At 36.6% G+C, this 21,663-nt stretch overlaps 4 protein-coding genes across 4 annotated transcripts; all 4 read right to left on the reverse strand.

The window, feature by feature from the left end:
• Window positions 1–82: 82 nt before the first annotated feature.
• LOC103851417 (replication factor C subunit 1) lies at window positions 83–7,123 on the reverse strand. Its single transcript, XM_009128270.3, has 23 exons — window positions 6,939–7,123; window positions 6,729–6,770; window positions 6,478–6,606; window positions 5,756–6,244; window positions 5,605–5,672; window positions 5,452–5,527; window positions 5,316–5,377; window positions 5,082–5,227; window positions 4,765–4,913; window positions 4,492–4,680; window positions 4,280–4,401; window positions 3,979–4,186; window positions 3,575–3,628; window positions 2,922–3,091; window positions 2,686–2,776; window positions 2,381–2,556; window positions 2,045–2,084; window positions 1,633–1,757; window positions 1,406–1,478; window positions 1,190–1,282; window positions 853–1,099; window positions 624–680; window positions 83–474 (listed from the first exon to the last, which is right to left on the reverse strand). Exons 2-23 carry the CDS (start codon window positions 6,729–6,731, stop codon window positions 320–322), a joined length of 2,922 nt encoding a protein of 973 aa, XP_009126518.1. The 5' UTR covers window positions 6,732–6,770; window positions 6,939–7,123; the 3' UTR covers window positions 83–319.
• Window positions 7,124–8,328: 1,205 nt separating this feature from the next.
• Window positions 8,329–10,644, reverse strand: LOC103851419 (chaperone protein dnaJ 3). Its single transcript, XM_009128273.3, has 6 exons — window positions 10,368–10,644; window positions 10,005–10,179; window positions 9,776–9,914; window positions 9,430–9,706; window positions 9,159–9,357; window positions 8,329–8,884 (listed from the first exon to the last, which is right to left on the reverse strand). Exons 1-6 carry the CDS (start codon window positions 10,518–10,520, stop codon window positions 8,556–8,558), a joined length of 1,272 nt encoding a protein of 423 aa, XP_009126521.2. The 5' UTR covers window positions 10,521–10,644; the 3' UTR covers window positions 8,329–8,555.
• Window positions 10,645–11,565: 921 nt separating this feature from the next.
• Window positions 11,566–14,417, reverse strand: LOC103851421 (J domain-containing protein spf31). Its single transcript, XM_009128274.3, has 9 exons — window positions 14,207–14,417; window positions 13,808–13,898; window positions 13,659–13,719; window positions 13,507–13,584; window positions 13,289–13,362; window positions 12,556–12,669; window positions 12,349–12,456; window positions 11,999–12,037; window positions 11,566–11,904 (listed from the first exon to the last, which is right to left on the reverse strand). Exons 1-9 carry the CDS (start codon window positions 14,293–14,295, stop codon window positions 11,818–11,820), a joined length of 741 nt encoding a protein of 246 aa, XP_009126522.1. The 5' UTR covers window positions 14,296–14,417; the 3' UTR covers window positions 11,566–11,817.
• Window positions 14,418–15,083: 666 nt separating this feature from the next.
• On the reverse strand, window positions 15,084–18,091 carry LOC103851422 (protein FAF-like, chloroplastic). The gene is made up of 2 exons (XM_009128275.3): window positions 16,889–18,091; window positions 15,084–16,766 (listed from the first exon to the last, which is right to left on the reverse strand). The coding sequence occupies exon 2, from the start codon at window positions 16,714–16,716 to the stop codon at window positions 15,397–15,399; it is 1,320 nt and encodes a 439-aa protein (XP_009126523.1). The 5' UTR covers window positions 16,717–16,766; window positions 16,889–18,091; the 3' UTR covers window positions 15,084–15,396.
• Between the last annotated feature and the right edge of the window lie 3,572 nt (window positions 18,092–21,663).

Consider the following 21,663-nt stretch of genomic DNA (forward strand, 5'->3'; position numbering starts at 1 on the left):
CAAAATCAGAGAACACAGCAGAATTAACAATCGAAATGAGGTTTTAGTTTACATTCTATACACTCATTTTGAAGGTTTTGAGTCTTCTTGTACTTGTTTTTTTTTTTTTTTTGCAATTCAGTTAAAAGAGCAAAGTCTTCTGCGTTCGATACAAACTAGAATCCGCCCTAAACTCCAGTGACAGCATAAACTTCATTTGTCAAATCCAGGAAGAAAAAAAAAACAAAGCGAAAATGGCTTTATATCCAAACATGAACATTCTAAGAAGAGACGTTTCTTGATAAAATTGCCTGAAAACCGAAACGATTTTGGCTTTTTCTCATCTCTTTCTCTTGGCACCGGCGCCTCGTCCTGTAGCCTTCTTCTCAGCCGCAGAAGCATCTGCTGCTTTGCCTCTGCCCCTGCCTCTACCAGCTGCCTTCCTTGTACCTCCTGAGCTTCCAGCTCCTTTCAAATCCACTTCAACTTGGATCCCTGCACATCCCAATTATATATATAGTTCGTTAGATATGATGCTAAGTGATGTGGAGTAATGATTCTGGCAAGTACAGAGCCAAGATATGTTTCTAGGCTGACTTTTCTAAAGGAAAACACAACTGATCATATGAAGTAATAAGACCGACCTCTAGCATTCAAACTTTTTAGATTTGACTCCAGCTTTTCTCCATTAGTTGCCTCTTCTGGAATATCAAAAGCAAAAAAAGAGAAACCCAGTCAGGATTACATCTGGTCAAGTAGTTCGCAAGTCCTACTAGATATTACCTAAGGTGATTTTGTTATGTCTTTCTGAGACTCAGTCACTGATTATACAGAACCAGTTCTACTATAATAGTTCACAAAGATGCACAGTACCTGAGTCTTCAGCGTCTGATTCGTTTTCTTCTTCATTCTCTGCTAACGGCACGCCATCTTCACCCCCCAAACTTTCAACATTTGGTTCAAGCATTGCAGCGATTCGCTTCTTCGGCGCTTTTTTCAACCCCGGAAGCTGCACCATGTCAGCAGCACGTACCATTCTGGTTTTACTCGTCTCCTTGTATTTTTTAGTCAAGGCTGTTTTCACTGCAGGTGCGACACCCTCTAATGGATTTGCACGTCCCTGAATTCGTAGAGATTACAATACATTATTAGAGATTCATTGTCGCAGCTCTAGTAGTGATATTTAGTGAAAAAAGGAAATCGTGTATACCTTAAATTTCGCCAACTCCATAATAGTATCATAGTCCTCCTGGCTTATAGAGTAGGAGTTCATGAATTCAACAACTTCTGAAACAGCTTCATCCTGGGTATATATTTTCACATATTACATAGAATTCTCATCATGTTAATTAACCTTGTCCTCGATATTATACAAACAAGTGTATACTGCGGTAATGAATAAAAAACAGATGTTAATAAGTCAAACCTTAGGCAGTGTCTGGAGTGGACTCGTCAAGCGGTTCAAGAGAAGGGGTAGATAATCAACGCGAAGAGTCTCCCTGTGGTCAAACATTGACAGTAATAGAAAGTTGGAATAAGAAACATAACATTGACGAGAAGAAAGGCAGGAGGTTAAAAAAGTTTGTCTTTTCACAGACTGATGAAATATGAAGAGAGCAAGGTAGTAAATAGTGAAAGAGATGTGGAAACAACCTTCCAGAGCTGGATTCACGGGAAGCAAGGACATGAACATGCAGATCTTCCAGCAACCTCGTATTTTTTCCCGCCGTAGAATTCTTGCCAAGCCACCCACCAAATCTATTGAAATTGCGTTCTCCCTGCATTCAATAATTGCGTCCACAACTATGCAATGTTAATATCATCATATTCTAGGCAGCTTCAGAGCTACAAAACGGAGAAACATGCTCATGCCATAACCATATCCATAAACATGCTCAAGTCTTAAATCCTAGGAAGGATCTCATTTTACGAAACTCTAATTTCGACATATGAGTGGTGGATTGCAGAGTCAACAACGTATGCAAAAAAAGAATGCATCATGTGGAATATGGATATGCATCATCGGAAAAAGGAGGTAAACTGAATGATAGCCGAAAAACATTACCTGCTCTAGCACGTCCCTTGATCCATGCATCAACGAAGCTCTAGTCAAACAAAACAAGTATACGTTAGTTCTCAAGTATTAGAAAGCACAACGCATCTTTCTATCCCTGGAATTCTACACCGGAGAGATATCCGTAACAAAGACACAAGTCACACAACACATACACATACATGGCAAAATAAGAGGATAGGTTTAAGAAAGCATAGAAACAAAATAAATAGTCAAATACACTAGAGGGTAGGAAAGGGGATATTCATCGGCAACACAAACTTCATGTAAGAGAAAAAGAATAGCTATTTTGGTTAATTTTATTCTCAATAACTGGAAGCAACTTACGGGAGAATAGAAGATGCGACACAGGAAGATAGAGAGAGTTGCCATTGCCTATGTCTCCGAATCTGCACGTTGATAATATCTCCATCCGCAATAGATTCAGCAGCACGGGCAAGTAAGTCCATTCGTTTTGCCTCATCTTTGCCGGCTGAACTTGGCCTATAATTGACATAGTTTTCCTGCCAGAGGGAAAGAAAATAAAATGTCTTTAAAGTTAAATGAGATACAAATTTCCAAGCTCGACATTCTCATGTGGGAAACTGTTCAAGAAATCACAAAGAACCTCTCAAGTATCCAAAAGTACAGACCTGTACAATTAGGGGAACCAAATCAAAATCACTCATGCTAAGGTCAATCCGTTCGTCCATTCTCAGCTTCCCACCATTATAACCAAACAACCTGAAAGGAAAGCATTACCAGTCATGCTTAGGTCAATCCGTTCATCCATTCTCACCGTTATAACTTCAGACAATTAAGCAATGCCATACACTTATAAGATACACTACTATGTGCATTGATGAACTAATATGACATGAGATATTACTTGTCAACAGCTGTGAAAGGTGAAATATCTTCATCCTTCGCACTGCTTAGCAGGCGCTGCCTGATATCATCGTACTTGATGACTGACATGGACAGGCTCATATATTGGAGCTGATTCAGGGCCAACCGTATGTCACCATTCACTCTCTCAGCGAGTTCCTCCAGGGCAATCTGACAAAAAGGAAAAATTTATGATTTGCAGGGGGAGAAACTGGTAGCACAAAACGCCCACCACCAAAATGCTTATGAGATTAAGCAGAAAACCATGAAGCATTAGAATACAGGACGACTGGACGGACACAGCTAACACAGGAATCAAATTCTATTCTTAAACGTTTATGCTATTACAACTGGCATCCGATTTCCCAGGGACTTGAATTACAGAAAACAGAATCAAAGAGATCAAGTAATACAAAAATAGGCTTTAAAAGTAAAAGAGCAATGAGAGTGTTTGCCCTTTACCTTGCCTGACACATATACTTTACACCAAATCTAATACTTCTATTCTCATTTATTTACAACAGTAAAAGGAGAATGACATGAAGAGGATTTTCGCTAAGATATTAATCCCAAGCAGATGTATGCTATGTAGATCTGGTTAGCATTGACAGACAGAAGCAAGTTAAAGTAAGAACATTAAGTACTGCATCTTACATCATTAACTTCAAGGCCTTCTGCCTTAGCAACATGTGCCAGCCTTTTCGCCATCTGTAATGAGAAGACAAGTTGGTTTCATAAGAGAACAGACATTTTTTTATGATAAAATAGAGTATTACGACGATTCAGATCCTCAATGCAGCTGAAATTTACAAGTTTTTCTTTATACAGCGAAGTTCATAAGCAAAAACTTGAGGTATTTTCCCAATAGCCCTATCTTCTAAGTATAGACAGGGCACTTATGGTAAAAATAGAAAAGAAGATAAACAAGAGCTCTAGAACTGATAATGGTACAAAACAAACATGCCAAAGAGACCACCATTGGTCCACTGCATGGAAGACTGTGCATTCAATATCGTAATAAAATGCAGAAAGCACAAATACAATAATCTTAATCAAACCTGCTGTTTCGTGGGCTTCCGGTAATTGAGGGGCAGACAGTAGTTTACTAAACTCTTCAATTTCTGACTGTATCGGTCATTACAAATGCAAATGATAGGAATCTTTGATATTTTAATGCTAGCAATGAGATCGGCAACGCCTCCTCTGTCGCCTGCAGACATTCCATCTACTTCATCCATGATTAGAACAGTCTTCGGGTGCTTTGACCTGAAGATAAAATCTTCTTTAAGTCAGGGAAAATATACAAGCATCTAGGACTAGTTGCCAGCAGTGATAGGATAAAAACAAACAACAACATACTTATCAATGTTAGAAGCTATGGCTTCGTTATTGACAAGTTCTTTTACAGTATTTGCATTGCTACCACCAATTCCTTTGGCAATATTCGAGTTCGCCTTTCCTCGACTGTCACTAGCATTAACCTAAATAGAAAGTGCAAAGTATATCTTTCAAGCAAGGAATGTGCACGAAATTGATCGTTAACCGATGAACTAAAACAAATATGAACTCACCTCAACTGCCTGGAAACCAAGCATCTGACTAACCAACTTTGCTGATGTTGTTTTTCCAATACCAGGTGTTCCGCTCAAAAGTACAGCCTTCTTGGCACCAGCATCAGTTAATTTCTTCCCCTTTCCTTTACTTCCACTACCCCCAAATTGCTCATGCCAATGGGACAGCCAGTTGTGAAGCTGAGTAACCTGCAATCAATTTGACAAAAGATTCATCATTTCCATGTCACTGAACAAAAGCAACATAAAGTAATCTGTACACATATGACATACCGATGACTGATTCCCAACAATCTCATTTGTGACCTTCGGTCTGTACTTTTCCGTCCATGGCAAGGAAGACTGGATAACTTTCTTTTTCCCCTTTGCCGGGGAAGATGGTGGGGGGACCTTGTTGGGCGAACTTTTTGCTAAAGGTTTGCCTAGAAATGATTGTGATCACTATTAATTACAGGGATAATGAGAAGAAATGGCAACAAAGTAAACTGCTAAAGCATCTATTGAAACCAAAGGAGCAATTTCTGGAAAAGGATTATTAAACATACGACCAGATATCCAAAATGCATTCTCTATAGCAGTGCAGTTCATACCTCTTGTCTCTTCTTTCTGAGGACTTATCTTCGGCTGTGCACTGACTTTCTCGGTGCTTTTGTTTGTTTTTTCAGGTAGAGACTTTTTTACGGGTTTAGAGGAACGGATCATGTCAAATAGGCCATCTTCTGTAAGGAACTTAGTGCTAAACAAAATATACAAGTCAGAATGCTTGAGGACCAAAAAAACAACTCAAAATTTACTGTAACTAATATGCATCAATGGGCACGCACCCCAGCTCTTTAGCTTTTTCAGATTTCTTTCCACCGATGTCTTCATCACACAAAAGGTAAGTCTGCAATCAAGGATTTTAGTTCTATGCCATTACCTTCAATCCAAAAAAAACATATATAAGGCGTGAAGACATACCGTTTTCTTGCTAACAGAGCCTGTAACACGACCACCATGCCGCTTTATCAGATCTTCTGCTTCTTCTCTTTCTAAACTGCAATATCAAGAATGTATAAGAAACTGTAACAAAATAAACTTGGGAAAGGCGAGAAGTATGAAACAATGAAATACCTGTCAAGTGTTCCACTAATAACAAAGGTCGATCCAGCTAAGCAATCAGGGCTGCCTTCAGGAACTTCCTGGAAACAGAGAAAGGTCAGTATAACATGAAGACCCAGGACAGTCAACTATGATAAGACATTCGATCAAGTAACGTACAGACCTTTTCTCCTTTATGAGGCGGGTCTTTCCTTTCACCAAAATTCATAAACCCACCTCTCCCTCTACCTCCACCTCCACCTCCACCTCCTCTTCCACCAGTTGAGGCCCCTGATGCAGCTCTACCGCCACGGCCTCTTCCGCCTGATTTAACAGGAGTATCCTTTTCTTGGGCGTCTTCACCATCATCAGCCTCGTCATTATCAACAGCTTTAGTTGCGACACCTCTACCTGACCCAGTCTTTAGTTTTTTGCTGGGAGTGCTATCACGAGACTTCTTCGCACTAGGCACCTCAAAATCATCATCATCATCGTCATCATCAACCTTGATAGCCTTTCTTGGACGGGTCTTGCCTAAATCATCTGTGTCAGTCTTAAGTTTCCTCTTGACAGGAAGCTCTTCCACCCCTTTCTCCTCTTTAGCTTTTGCTTTATCTTTAGCAAAATACTTGCTCGTTTTCTTCCGAGCAGCAGTTTCCAAGTCTTCACTAGCCTGTCAATCAAGCTCCAAGTGTTTAAAAAAACGCCAGTAAACAAACCAAATATATATATACGATTATAATAGCAACTAGCATAACTGTTTCACCTATAACTCACTCTCAATGACTCTGAAAAACAAGTAACGACAAAATAAACATACGTGTTTCCAAGTTTCATGCAACCCTCACAAGCAAACGCCACTAAACCCATACACCATACTATACATAGAGAGCAAGAAAGCCTCACCTGCTCTGATTTTACTGATGCAGACTCCTTAGCATCCGCCACAGCAGCGCCTGCCTTGGAAGACGTCGGTTTTGGAGCATTCCCATTGCCCTTCTCATGGGCTTTCATAAACCACTTCCTAATATCCGACTGCAATTTTCCAAAGTACAACAGATTACAAACTCAAGTATAAAAACATCAGAGCCACGATCTTCTGGAGAATCAGAGCAATTATAATGGAAGGAAGAGTAACGAATGAAATTTCATCTCACCATTATCCCGTCTCGAGAATTCGACTACCAACGAGCACAATGCTGCAGGAAACCAAAGATTAGGATTCCGAATAGGATTAACTTGAAGCATGCATAAACCCTAGTAAACATTCAGAATCAACAGAATCTAGCAATGTATTTTGTCGAGATACAGGCTTCTAAATCTAGGGCTAAGGAAACATGAAAAGAGGAAGAGAAACGAAATCGAACCCTTGCGTCTTCTCCTTCTCCTCCGGCGGCTACGAGCGATTTAGGCGAAGGCGAAGAAACGGTCGCCGTGATAATGGCACACCTTTTCTTATGCAGTGAAAAGAGAATGTTTAGTGGGAAAGTTTTGATTGAGTCCCTCGTTTTCCCAAATACGTGTGATTTTAGGTGTCGAGTTTAGGATTCTAACATTTAAACCCAATTAACTTGACGGGCCTTCCAACCCGTTGAACCGCAACCGGAATATCAGTCCGGACCGGTTTAGTTAAGACCCCAAAGATGGAAAATTTTCCACAAAAAAACCCCAAGGAGACTCCCCCCCTAATTTTTATTTTACAAAATTATAAATAATAAAACAAATTGCAGATCGCATAAACTTTATTAATGATTTTATTTTATACTATAAATGTGGAGTTTATTTTTATTTTAAAATACAATTTATAAATAATTATGTAAAGTTTTTTTTTTCAATTAAACCACTCCATGCAGTAATATACAGTTCAATTTTTGTTAATATTAGTCAAATCCACAACTACATCATCATACAATCTCTACTTTTATTACATATCAATTATCGATTTTACAGTTTAATTTAGTGTTATTAAAACTGTTAGACATGAATTATAATAAATTGATACATTTTATAATAATTATAATTTATTAATATATCAACTTGCAGATTATAGATTGTGGATAATAAAAAAAAGATAAATTTCTGAATTGTCTAAAACGCTTAACTGATTCATAAAGCTCAAGCAAAGGTGTGAGTCAATCTCATAAGCACAATGTGTTTCAAGTAAATACACATTAGTAGAACCGCGAAACTGTCCCACCAGGGTACTGGCTCCTTGGCATGAACCCATGAGAACCGCGAAAATGTCATTTCCTGGTAGTCTTGAACAGTAGAAACTGTTGAACTTATAAAGACTTATGAACAGTAATATCATTGCCTATGAGAATTAAGAAGCAGACGCGTCGTCTATGAATACAGATGCAATAAGTGAAGAGAGTTATCTTCATTGTAAATGGGAGTTGACATAGGCCTTGACATATTAGGGGGACCATCTCTTTCCCATCTGTTTGTGGTTCTGAACAAGGTTGGTCCCTCTCAGGCGTGAATGCCTCTAACTGACCTTGAAAATCAGAATGGGCATTCGAGGTGGTGCGCTTACTTCACTGAGCCGAGTAAAGCCGCCCAGCCGACCTGATGTCTCGAGATTTCTCTAAATCCGATGCCGTCCATCTACACATTGTCGCACCATAAGTAAGTAGCTCTTGTTTGTGAATTGTACTGGGGTTGAATGGTCAAAATTTAGACGACGAATGTCCCAACTCAGACAATGTCTAGATGTAGTAAGAGTAGTAACATTGTGTACGAGTCTTCACTTGTGTCTATTAAACAAACGCATTCTCTATTACTAAGTTCACATCCAAACTATAGTTTCGTACAACCCGAACTAGTAACAAGATCCAAGAACTAGAGAAGTTTATTCAGAAAAACAAAACAAAACAAACAAAAATGTAACCAGCATTTGAATTAGGACGAGTTTCTTGCCACAGAATCGGCAAAAGTCTTACTAAAAAATCGTAACCAGATATCACTAAACCGCGCAAGTCACATCACTGCTGGGCGCATTGCACACGCTGAGCACCGCCTGGGCCTTCCTCATCATCGTCGTCATCATCATAAGCCTCTCTTTGAGCTTGAGCCTTCCTCCTCATCTCATCCTCAATGTTCACATCGTGCAGCGTCGTCTCCTCGCACTCGTCTATCTCCATGTCGCTCAGAGTCGCATTTGCAGGCCTTGGCAAAACCGCTTCAATGGCCTTTGTCTGGTCCGGGCTCAGACTGTCCGGGAACTCTACAGTGAAGTGGATGTACAGCTTGCCCTTCATGAAGGGCCTTTGGTGAATCGGCATTCCCTCGTCACTTATCGCCCTGTACGAATCTATCAACAAACCAAAATACACAACACTGTAAGAAAGAGAGAGGCTGTGAATAACATAGAGGGATTACTACCCGGTTTAGTATGGTCCAATTGTACATGTAATTTAAGTTGGTTTAATTCGGTTTAGTGCAGAGTATATATGATTGTAAAATTGTACATGTAATTTAAGTTGGTTTAGTGCAGAGTAGATATGATTGTACTAAACCAACTTAAATTACATGTACAATTGGACCATACTAAACCGGCTAATAGGGATCATGATTGAGATACGTACCTGGCTTCACAACCTCCCCGGGACTGGATTTGATGAGAAGCTGCCTTGTGTCCAAGTGTGTCAAGACGAACTGGAACCCACAGAGGGCTTCTGTTAGAGAGAGGGTGTGCTCCACAAAGAGATCATCTCCCTTTCTCTTGAAGGTTGAGTGCTCCTTCTGCTGGATGACGAACACTATATCTCCAGTGACTGTATCAGGCTGTTTCCAAAAAGAGTACAAAGTCAATAGACGAATAATATAATTACCAAAATGAGTAAAATCATCACTAACCGCTTCATCTGCTTGTCCCCTGAATGTAATCTTCTGGCTGTGCTGCATCCCCTTCTCCACAGCTACTTCAAGCACCTTCTTCTCCGAGACAACCTTCTCTCCTTTGCACTGTGGACACCTATCCCTATCATTGATGGTCTCTCCAGTGCCCTTGCAGTCATGACAAGGATGCTGCATCTGCTGAATCATCCCAGGCCCGATCTGCCTGATGGAGACCTTCATTCCAGATCCCTGGCATCCACCGCAAGTCATCGAAGCTCCAGACTTCGAACCCTTTCTGCCATCATAAAATCAAATTAACGTCAGTAAAACAACTCTTTCATGCATAAACTTAAAAAGTACTAACCCGTTACACTTTGAGCACAAAGCCTTCCTTGAAAGTGAGAGCTTCTTCGTTGTTCCGAGATAAAGATCCTCTAGAGAAACCTTCAGAGGGTGAACAACATCTTCACCACGCCTCTGCCTCCTTCCACGGCTGCTGCCACCTAATCAAAAACCAAAAAAATCAAACCTTTATCATCTATTCAAAAGTCAAAAAGGCGAAATCGATTGTGTGATAAGAGACAAAGACAAACCTCCGAAAGGGTGTCCACCGCCACCACCAAAGAAGGAGGAGAAGATGTCAAAGGGGTCATGACCACCGCCTCCACCACCCATTCCTTCCTTGAGCGCGTCCTCACCGTACTGATCATAGATCTCACGCTTCTCCGGATCGCTAAGAACCTCATAAGCCTGAGCTAGCTCCTTGAACTGCACAGAGACACGAACCAGTTAACCTAAAGCTATCGAATTTCAGATCTAATTACGAAGATCTAATCGATCGGACAATCCAATTCAAATTATTAACAAAAAACAAAAAACTTAGATTTTCCCAGACCGACACGAGCTGAATTTTTCAGACAATCTGTGTAATAAATTGGGGATCGAAGGAATCAGACCTTTTCTGGATCTCCACCCTTGTCGGGATGGTTTTTGATGGCGGCTTTCTTGTAAGCCTTTTTGAGATCTTCAGGTGAGGCGGTCTTGGGGACGCCGAGGATCTCGTAGAACTTGGTGTTGTCGCTCTTGCTCGAAGGTCCTCTTCTGAACATCTTTTCTCCGTTTTTAAGAAAACCCTAAAAACAAAAGAGGAGAGATGCGAGCGAGAGAGAGAGAAGGAGATGGAGTTTGTTGTTGTGGCTGCTCTTCGAAGACTTTGCTTAAAGGTCTTGTGGAGCGGAACACTCTAGATCTTTTTATATCCTTTTCTTTTTATTTCTTTTTTTTTGTTTTTTTATTCATTTCTTCTCCTATGGGAAAAGGAAATTTAACAAAACTAGTCAAAGAATATAATTTTGAGAATTACACTCAACAAGAAGTTCATGTTCTCCTCTATTAATAAATGCGATGGAAAAAAATTATAAAGGTCTTCTTTCTATAATTAAAAATTATTAAGATTTTTTTTTGTAATCAGCCCAGGTATAATTAACATATTACTGAATTTTTATATATTTTTAAAATATAAACTGAAAATATTATCTCCAGAACAGTATACAAAATTTGTAGGTGTTTAAGAATATAAATTTGGATAAATTATGAATCTTGCGTGCTATTAGTTTGATATCAACATGTATGATTTGATTAAACCAAATTGTCGTTAATGATAGATTGATATTATATCAATGACTTATTGATTGCGATTTACCACGTTTGGCTATAAATTTTAGAAATGATTTACAAACACACACAAAGAAGCTCTAGTATAAGTGGTAAAGGTTGTAATTTATAAACCAAATTGTGTCAACGAACTTCAAATTGTCTCTCATTACAATTATGCAGACATGATCATCAGCTACGAAGAATGTTTGATGATAATTCACAAAGTTTTTTTCAAAAAAAAAGTCTGCTTCTGCATTTTTCTTCTCAGGGACACAAATACAAGCGGTTGAGTTGTTGTAGTGACATATGCATATCACACGAAACAAAGATTTAATAAGACACTCGAGATATCAAAATTGCAATTTTCTTCTTTTTGGCTCTTCTGGAGCTTGCTGCTTGTGCTGTACATAGCAGTGATGGTCTGTACGTACCATTACGGTTGCGTGAAGGAAATCTATGAAGAGAACATGCTTTTTCTTGGTCTCTTGTCGTGAACATCACAATGATGATATAAACTTATAAAGGGATCTACAGTCAAAAAGAAAAAAAAACATATCTACAGTTCTAAAGACATTACTGAGGCAATAATACGTTGTCAAAGGTCTTTACGCGTTTGAGAAGTGAGATAAATTAGAAAGACAAATGAGTTGGTGACGGACAAAGAGATACACAGACACAAGCAGTAGAACGAGTCAAAGGCCAATCTATCAATGGCAACAACAGCAAAAAAAAAAAAAAGAGTCAAGAGAATCAGCCTTTCTTGACCGGCCTTTGGACGTATGATTTGTTTGGATCCTCTGTCTTCAGTTTTGGGGGACGCGTCTCTCCCTTCTTGGCCTGAAGGATGAAGATAACAGAGGTTTAGATTGAACTCTCACCAAAAGAAAAAGACAATAATTCAATAATTCAAATTAGGACGTGTCACTCTTACCTTCTTTCCTGCTTTCATGAAGTCTCTCCAGCTTGATACCTGCACATGGAAACCCAAACGTTAATAAAAAAACACTTACATCAAGGACAAAAGCAATTGCGTCAAACCTGACTATATACTGTTATAACTATTCCATGGTGAAGTAGAGAACATGAGAAATTGCATATATCATCTTTGTACTAAATCAGAAAGTTCTCTTCATAAGAACTATCACCAGATGAGTTCTCTTCTATAAGGCCATTTCTAACCGTACTTAAGTGCCAAAAAGTGAGCTAAACTGGTTCTGAACTAGTGTGTATTCATAGGGAAGTTAGGAATATAAAGATAATGGATTAAAAAAAGGTACAAACCCTGTTTTCTCTAGTTCCTTCCCACTGTTCTTCATGCTCACGTTTTTTCTTCCGTATCTCCTTTTGCTCTTCTTCATCTTTCTTCAGTCTTCCCTCTTCTTCTGATATCTAAATGCCAAGAACCCATAGCACAAAATATGAATGAATGATCTTGTAACTTATCATTGATAAAATTATAACGCAAGGCAAACTAGAAACTCTACATACCCTCATGGCCATTTTTCTCCTACGCCACTCTTGGTCTGTTAATATCTCTCGGACCTTTAACTTCAGCTCCTTTTGAAACTCTTCAGATTGCTCATATATTTGCTCATGCTTTCCCTGAGTATATCAAAAATGTTTATCACTATAAGATCAGAGGAATCTGAACTGGAGAAGAAGACAAATAGGATTGACAAAAAAAAAACCCCAAAAACACAATGTGAAACTGAAAAAAAAACAAGGACTTATAAACAACGAGTTGTGACTATATAGCGATCAGACGAAACAAATCCATTGATATACCCTTTCATCTAACACATACATTGACAAACATGACCTACATATTCAGTGTTATAATTTTTATTTCATGCGCAAATAACAAGCACAAGGTAAATGTAACTAGGGGGTTTACGTTATAACGATGTACAGCAAGACATTTTCAAAATGTACTACTATGCTCAACAAGCATCTAGACAAAAATTCTTTAAAATCGGCAACTAGTCAGTAAAACACAGATATTATACTCGCTGAACAAGCAAAAGCTATTGGTTCATTCCAGAAGAAGCCCAATTTTGACAAAAGCTAAGGTCCTAAAAGAAAATCTACAGTTGATATTGATGGCTAAAATAAGCCTCCCAGCTTATATGAGATCTAGATCCTCACATTGGAAAAATAGAAAGGTAAAAAGATTTAAGCTAAGTACGTTAAATGTAAAACCAAAAAGAAACGGTTTCGTTACCTCATCAACCAAGGACTTTATTTTAGAGGCGGTATTTTTCTTCAACTGTTTTTTTCTCTTCATCTTAAGCTCTTCTGCATTTCACAGTTGGAGAAAAGAAGGTTGTCACGAAGAGAACGAATAAAAAAAGAAAAAATGGTAAACTAAAAATGATCTAGCATAATGTGTAGTTGTGTGCACAACATGGTATGTATCTCCAGAAGTGGGGGTGCTAGTACCTTTGGCAGCCTGGACTTGGGTGAGAATATAATCTCTTTCTTGGTCGTTCAGCAGTAGCTGTTGCGCTTTTGCCAACGCTGTTCAATAAATCAAAATACATATAAACATGACAAGTTCATCGAAACAAACCAATACTTTTAAGACTACTAACCTCCAAAAGCCTCCTGTGCTTGCGGATGCTTGCATTTGTCAGGGTGAACCATCAAAGATATCTGTTAAAATATACAAATTAGTCAAAAAGTTTCAAGTGAACTCTCAATTAGTTTCGTAAAATGAGTGACATAACTCAAAAAATAATACCTTTCTGTACTGCCTTTTAACATCATCCGTGGAAGAGTCGAAAGATAAGTTAAGGTGCTCAAACGGGTTCAGCTTGAAGCATGAGAGAATCCTACAAAGTTTCAATTTTTTTTATAAGACATGGCTACAACACATCGACCATACCAGTAACAGTTCTAACAGTACAAGATAAGTAATTTACTACTAAAAGATATGTGCAAATTATCCACACCCATTCAAGAAACAGAGCATATAAAAAAAATGATAAGACCCATATTGAAAATCAAGTGTATAGTGAAGAAAAATATAGAAACTCAGACTCAGCCTAACGCAATATGAATTGCATAGTAACGATTATACGTTGGGTCAGATCAGAGCTTAAAAAAACTAGGCTAAAGAAAATGTTTTTGGGAAGGAAACCTGACGACTTCGTTGTCCCTCTCAACCTCACCAACCTCGGCTAGGAAGGATTTTAGAATCGCATCGTCGTCTACTTTAACATCTCCCATGACTTTCGGCTTTTTTTATTATTATCCCTCCCTTCCCCTTCTCGACCGAATAGAGAAGACAGAGGTAGAAACCAAACGGGGACGTGTTCTGTGTTCCCAGGCGGGTCTTCATTTGGGATACATCGGGTCGGGTCTGTCGGGGCAAACATGTAATTTCAGGTTTTTTTTTAACAACCAAAATTTATTTACTACTTAGATTGTAACCAAATTACATAAATACAAAAACAACAAATAAATAACTAAAATGATGAGAGAGTTTCCTGCAAACTCGAAATGTTTGTCGCACTTTAAATAAATTCAAGTTTTCATGAGTGGAAATTGGACAATTGCTTATTTAATTCTCCATCTAGCTTTGCACAAAATTGTTTTCTAAACATGCAGTTAATTTTTGTAAAATTGAAATACTCAAGCTGAGTATTTCAATTTTACAAAATTTATAATCAACTGGTTGAGTAACTCAACTATTGATTATAAATTTTTATTCCCTTCTATAAATTTCAAATATATTAATGTTCTTTTTTGGGTCAAAATATTATTGTTCTTTTCTAATTTATATATCTTTCTTTTTAACTTTTAAAATCTCAAACAAATGATATTTTTAACGTGCCAAACTCTGTTTTTTTAAAGGGTTTTAGTTGAAAATTTAGGTTAATGCCCTTGTGTAACTGTTACATGGAGTAGTTATCACATTTTGTGCTCCATGTTATTTCATTATAATAAATCTTCTTTTCATTATGTGTGCCCCATGTTTTATAATTTGTTGGGTCCGTCGGTGATGTTTATTTAAATGAATAAAACAAGTTTTTATCTTATATTTGCTAGCAATATGGAACAACAAAAGCTTTGTACAAAACATAACACTCTTCATAAATATTTCTTTCTCCAACGAGGTCATTAACCTCATTTAGAAACAATAAATTTGCTTTCTAATAATCTTCACTCTCTCACTTTCTTTAGAAAAACCAACAGCAACAACGACAATTATTTGGGTTAATATGCATATATATTCGAGTATACATACTCGCATATATATACATAATAGATAGGTATATTATAATGCTTATGCTTCTTATAAATTACTCTTTGGGTAGCGTCTTAAATTTATGAAGTGGCAATGCAGAAAGGCTCCACGGACAAGAGAGACCTCCTACGTTCCTTGCAACCATTTACCCAACCGTCATTTCCTACACCGATTGATTTGTTGATATAGTTTTGGGTTTTTGTGTTGCGGCCCAAAGTTTCAGTGTTATTGAGCTTCCAAGAGTAGTCACATGTGTTGAAGCAAGCCGCTCCCACGGTGTCGTCCACGGTAGACTGTGGCTTCACTAACCGAGCGAGCTGAGCCACCCTTGGCCTTGGTGGCAGAGAGTGGACTACCGGCGTCGACAGATCCGTTTTGGTTTCTAACTCATCCCATCTCGAGTTTGTTTTCGGTACACCAATAGGCTTATGGGCCAACCTATGAACAGTTATAGGCCCAATGGGCTTTGGTGCCAGCTTATACATAAGCTCACTGGGCTTGTACGCAAACTCGTCTTCTACCTCCTCCTCCTCCTCGACTTCTTCTTCTTCGTCGGACCACTGAAGCTCATCGGTTTCGTCTTCTTCGTCGCTAACGATGTCAATTTCACAATCGGGTTCGTCGCTGATTCCCGCAAAAGTTAGGAGGAGGCGTCCGTCTTGACGCTTGGCGGAGAAGTTGTTGTGCGACGGCATCGAGACAGCCTCGAGAACCAATCGGCCATTGTCACGGCGAGTTTTCATGTGGAGAGCCAAACCCGATTGGCTCGAGAGAGAACGAATCGGAGGAGGAAACGAACCTCGTGGCAGCTCCATGCATGGTGTGTGATTTGGAACCGTGATTGCTTCTTCTTCCTCCTTAGTCACTGTAACGTTGAGAGTTAGATCCGCCTCCTCTTTTTCGATCTCAGCATCTGCATACGAAGCGAACCCTTCGCAACCCGTCTCGGATCCGAGACTCTCAGTGCAAATCTCGAGGCTTTTCTCGCTCAAGGAGCTGGCGCGTTTCACCAGAGGATGAACGTACGGCGGAGGAACCGCGTCGTCGCTCGACTCCGCCTTCTTCTTGTCGGATAAGATCGAGCTCCATACATCGGTTTGGTCCGGCTCGATCTCCTCCTTGGTCTGATTCTTGACTTCTTGAATCTGAGCCCAAATGTCGAACCCAGATCTTGATCCTTCCTCTTCGTCAGCGACGGAGGAGGCATGGAGCTTCTTCATAGGAGAAGACTCGTTGCGAGAGAGCCAGTTCTTGGAGGACAAATCAGCGGAGAAAGTCCGCCTGAGCGAAGGTGCAGATGAAGTGTTCGACGAAATGCCACCAAGGATGGTCACTATGCCTTCTTGCTGCTTCTTCAACGAGGAAGAGAAGCCAAGGCTCTTGCTTAAGCCACAAGCCATCGTCTCAAATAGGATCAGAACCTCTTTCTCAATACTAATCCCTGGCTTTCCTGCACAATTAACAATTATGATAATGTTAATAACCACTAATTACGATAAACAACTCAACAAACGAAGCTAACTATTTCTCTATAATTAGCAAATGATGATTCGGTTATGGAGATTAGCATACCTGATGATTTGAGAAATTAATCTCTGAGTGGAAATTCAAATGTGTGTTAGGTAGTGTTGTATTAAAGAGAGGAAGATGATGGTGGTGATGTTTTGTGGTTAGATGGATGAGTGAGACATGAAGAGAGCAGAGTGAAGAGGCGCTTTATATACAGAGGTTATTCCATTAATGGAACCATGTACTGTGGGGTCCTCCAATGAGATGATCTTCACTGTTTTTATATATTTTGTTTATTTGGTTTTGAACAAAATAAATCTTTTTATACTTGTAGGTAAAATATGTTTTCGGAACTAAATAAAATGCATCCTTATGTGTTCGTTAAAAAAAAATCTTAAGCTTTAGAGTTTGTATAGTATTAGTGTATAATGGTTTATTGGTTTTAACTACCAATATTCTGTTTGGTTATTGTGTCAGTTATCTTTTTTTTTTTAACATATTGTGTCAGTTATCATTTTCTTCTTTTTGCATTGTTCCACAACTACATCAAAAAAAATTGTTTGACCAAAATACTTATATTTTCTTAAGTTTTTAAGTCCATAATCTCTCTTATACCCCCAAAATTAGATATTCTGATTAAAATAAATAAATTTCCGTGATAAAAATGGTTTGAATCCAAACACACAAATAACCATCTCTTTAACTAGTGTTACTACAACGTCACCAACACCTTGATAAAAATATTTATATTAACCATAGAAAAAAAACATAATTCAGAGTTATATAGCCGATTAAACTGGAAACGGAGTCCAAACAAATTAGTTAAATGTAAAATTTAAAGTTTAGTAATTTTTGTAAAGAATTTTATTATTAATTGCCCACATGCATAGAGCCTATAATTTGCATATATGATAATGTGACAAACAAAGATGAGAAGCACTAAAAATGTGATATGTATTCGGCTGTGTAAGATGCATAACGCGTGTGTCGCGGAAAAAATAGTAACCGATATGAAACTAAACGAGTATAAAAGCTGTGTCTTTTATCTAAAAAAGAAGAAAAATGTTGACGTATGGCATCGATACCCTGTTGAACCAATAACGTGGCACATTGTGGAAGTCACAATTTTCATCTTCCTTTTAGAGTTAAAACGATGAGAATGTTCCAAAAATATGCAAAAAAAGCTGGATCCCATTATAGAAGAAGTTACCTTTCTACCACTTGGGTTTATTTTATTTTGAGCAAAACAATGCCGTTTAAACCGAACTAAACCAACTTAAATTACATGTACAATTGGACCATCCTAAACCGGTTAACAATCCCTCTATGCTATTCACAGCCTCTCTTTCTTACAGTATTGTGTATTTGGTTGGTGAAGCTTTTTGATCAAACATGCATGGCATAGTACTTGTCATCGAAGAAAAATAACGTCAAATATACATGTTTCTACCCTCTTTCAAAAAAAAAAAAAAAATACATGTTTCTTTTTTTGAAAAATGAAATATACATGTTATGTAAATTTTTTAATTTAATACAGCTATAAAGCATCTATAACTTTTTTTTGCTTAAACAGCATCTGTAACTTTAGTGAAAGAATTCAAAAATATAAAGAGATCGATAACCAACCAAAATCACTGAAAATGATAAAAAATCATCATGAAATTTTAGAATAGTATAATTTAAATAAAAAAGTGATTTATATATCAATGTGTTTAATATTCATCGAGAAATTCACAAGTAGTCCAAAAGATATCTAAAATACTTTATATATCTAAATTAAATATCACTTTGCACCACAAAAGGAACCTACAAGGGAAATTACCACAAATAGCACATTCATAGTATTACTTTTCATGTTTACACTAATCACTTTTACTCTCATTTTTAATGAAGGGTAAAAGACAATTATACTCTTAGGGTTAACTAAACTAGACTTAGAGTTTATAGTTGAGGGGTGGGGTAAGATTTTTGGAATGTGAAATTTAGGATTCCAATAAATATATAAATAAATACTTAAAAAAATTTAAAAAATAATTTCAAACATAATTTTCGTTTTTCAAAAAGAAATTTGAAAAAAAAAAATCGAAAAAAAAATTTCAAAAATTTTTTTAAAAAAAAAAAAAAATTTATAAAAAAGTTCGAATTTGGAAAAGTATAATTCGATTTTTTATTTGATTTTTTTATTTTTTTTATTTTTTTGTTTTTATTTTTTTATTTAAATAATAATTTATTATATATATAAATAACAAGGGTACAAGAGTCTTTTGCCATTTAATGAAGAATGTATTTTTGAAAATATCTCTTTAGTGATGGTAAAAATGAAAAGTGGTACAATGAAAGTGGTAAACATGTAATTTCCCCAAAATATAACAAAGATACGAGTAAATAAAATCTTTTTTTTTTTGAAGATTAAAGTAAATAAAATCTTATAAGGTCTCATTAGCTTTTTTTTTTTTTTGTCACGAATAGGGTCTCATTAGCTAAGCTCCGTAAAATTTTCCTAAACCAAAAACCGATCGAAAGAGATGCTGAATCAAAAATTGAGTTTTTTTTCACATTGGAGAGTTGGTTTTGTAAGAAAAACATAACCAAACCCAATATTTGATGTGCATCTATAAATTTTTTTTTCTTTTTTCTTAACATTTTTACCAAAAAAAAATTAATTTTTTTTTTCAAAACATTACAAAAACATGCATGGTGTTATTCATTGTTTCATTTTCCTTCAGATATATCACTTTTAATTAAAGTATTAATTAGGAGGTGATATATTAATAAATTATAAGTGTATATGGTTGATTTAGAAATAATACCATGCACATATTATAATGATATCTTGAGGTTTTTGTGTGTTTTCATGTTTTATAACCCTAATCAATTTTTTTTTGAACTTTCCTAAATAAAATTTTGCATCACAATACAAATTGAAGTTTTTAAATTGGCGTGTAATTAATATGTTTGATTGAAAGTGGTTCATATAAATTGTTTGAGCCAAAACACAAGTGATTCACATAAGCTTTTTAATATTTAGCTTTATCATCAATGCATTTGGAAAAATATTATCTTTAAACAGGGACGTCTCAGAAAAATTTGAAAGTAATTAAATCGTAGTTGTAAGACTTTGTTAGAGGCCAAATTTTAGCAAAAACAAAAAATAACTTTGAGATTCCCTTAGAAATGTTTAACTGCACGACCATCAAAGTTTATTATTTTAAATATCATTTGGTTTAATACACATACTTTCCTAAAATAATAATATGGGTATAAAACTGTAAATAAACAAACCGTACTTTTAGTAGTTTGTTCGCTATCGTTTGAAATATTTTTTCAGCTATTTTTCAAAAAAAAAAATATATTTTTTTTTCAGCAAAAGAACACAAGTTGGTGAGTAGCGTAGGATACGGTCCGAGAAACATAGATGTGTGCATGGGGACACGAAGACTGAATAATTTTGTTCTTAAGTGTACGTGGTTGCATGTCTACGTGCGTATATATAACATATATGTATATACCGGTATATTTTGATGTTGATGGTAATGAAGATGATGATATATCATTATAGTCCTATCCACAAAACGATATAAAATGTTCTAAAAGTTTCAAAAAGACATTAAATGCGTACCCCTAAGTACATACATGTTATATTGTTCTATTTAAATCGATTAGAGTATGTGCAAGAGTTTTCTTAATGGTGTGTGATCGCATCATATCTCTCCAGAATATTGGCCCGCAACGTCTAATACCATGATTAATCAGATAATTACTCACACTGATACTATTTTTTCTTCATTAAGTGTATCTAATTAATATCTAAACTATTCAGATATTTTAACCTGCCATTGGGATTGATCCATATTATCTGCCCAGTGTATACAAGTATACAATGTTTCATCGGCTAAAACTTCCACATTCTCTATTCTCTTGCTTAATTAAACTGATCGGCTAAACTTCCACATTCTCCATATTTTTTGTCCGGTGTATACAATGTTTCATCGGCTAAACTTCCACATTCTCTATTTTCTTCCACATTCTTTACAGTCACTAGCTAATTCGCGTGAATTACTCGGATATCAAGTGCATTTTATGAATGATTTCGTTTATGTAGATTTTTGTTCTAATATTTTTTTTGCGTTGCAAAAGAAGCCGTTTTAAACGCCTATATCGTAACATAATTTTCAAAATGAATATAGTTGATTGGTTCAATTACTTTACACTGTAAACATTTGTCTGTAACGATATTATTTGTAAATGGAAACTTCCCCCAAAATCACTAGCAAATACAACAACAATATAACATGTGAAGTTTGATTTTCAATAGAATTATATCTATTACGTACTTTGAGTAGTTAAGAAGACAAATGTAAGAAACACATTATTATTTTGATCAAAATTAATTTGGTTAAGTACCAAGAAGAAGAGAATTTAAAAATTTAAGAAGTCTTTCTATAACCTTTTTGGTTATGTATCAAGAAGAAGATAATATAAATCAACATTTTTTTTTGAACAAAGTAAGAATTAGAAAAATATAGTTCCAAGAAGTCTTTCTATAACCTTCCTAAATCTATGTATACAACTTTTCAAAATGTTTCTCAAACGACTTGGGGTATTTTTGAAAAAAAAAACATTTCGTAATTCTGGAAACAAATCATCAACATTAATCTTTTAAACAATTACCAAAAAAAAGAAGACACAAAGGCAAAGACATTCAAAAAGAACAAACATTTCCAATTAGGCTAAAGGAAGATAGCGAGAGACACTCATTGTGGGCAAAACATCGCTTAAGGTGGAAGCAAAGGAATCGCCTTTCTTCATCTTTAAAGGACCAAATTTAATTGGATGGA

This window comes from Brassica rapa, chromosome A02, assembly GCF_000309985.2.
Source record: "Brassica rapa cultivar Chiifu-401-42 chromosome A02, CAAS_Brap_v3.01, whole genome shotgun sequence".
In the NCBI taxonomy this organism is placed as follows: Eukaryota; Viridiplantae; Streptophyta; class Magnoliopsida; order Brassicales; family Brassicaceae; genus Brassica; species Brassica rapa.

Coding starts and splice junctions, on each gene's coding strand:
- LOC103851417 (XM_009128270.3), bottom strand. Junction 4,914..5,081: donor TCAGAAAGAAGAGACAAGAG/GTATGAACTGCA, acceptor AATCATTTCTAG/GCAAACCTTTAGCAAAAAGT. Junction 2,085..2,380: donor GTCGCATCTTCTATTCTCCC/GTAAGTTGCTTC, acceptor TTGTTTGACTAG/AGCTTCGTTGATGCATGGAT.
- LOC103851419 (XM_009128273.3), bottom strand. CDS start 10,520: ATGTTCAGAAGAGGACCTTCGAGCAAGAGCGACAACACCAAGTTCTAC. Junction 10,180..10,367: donor AGGGTGGAGATCCAGAAAAG/GTCTGATTCCTT, acceptor GTCTCTGTGCAG/TTCAAGGAGCTAGCTCAGGC. Junction 9,358..9,429: donor GGGGACAAGCAGATGAAGCG/GTTAGTGATGAT, acceptor TTTTGGAAACAG/CCTGATACAGTCACTGGAGA.
- LOC103851421 (XM_009128274.3), bottom strand. CDS start 14,295: ATGGGAGATGTTAAAGTAGACGACGATGCGATTCTAAAATCCTTCCTA. Junction 13,899..14,206: donor AGGGACAACGAAGTCGTCAG/GTTTCCTTCCCA, acceptor GAAACTTTGTAG/GATTCTCTCATGCTTCAAGC. Junction 13,585..13,658: donor AGCACAGGAGGCTTTTGGAG/GTTAGTAGTCTT, acceptor TTTATTGAACAG/CGTTGGCAAAAGCGCAACAG.
- LOC103851422 (XM_009128275.3), bottom strand. CDS start 16,716: ATGGCTTGTGGCTTAAGCAAGAGCCTTGGCTTCTCTTCCTCGTTGAAG.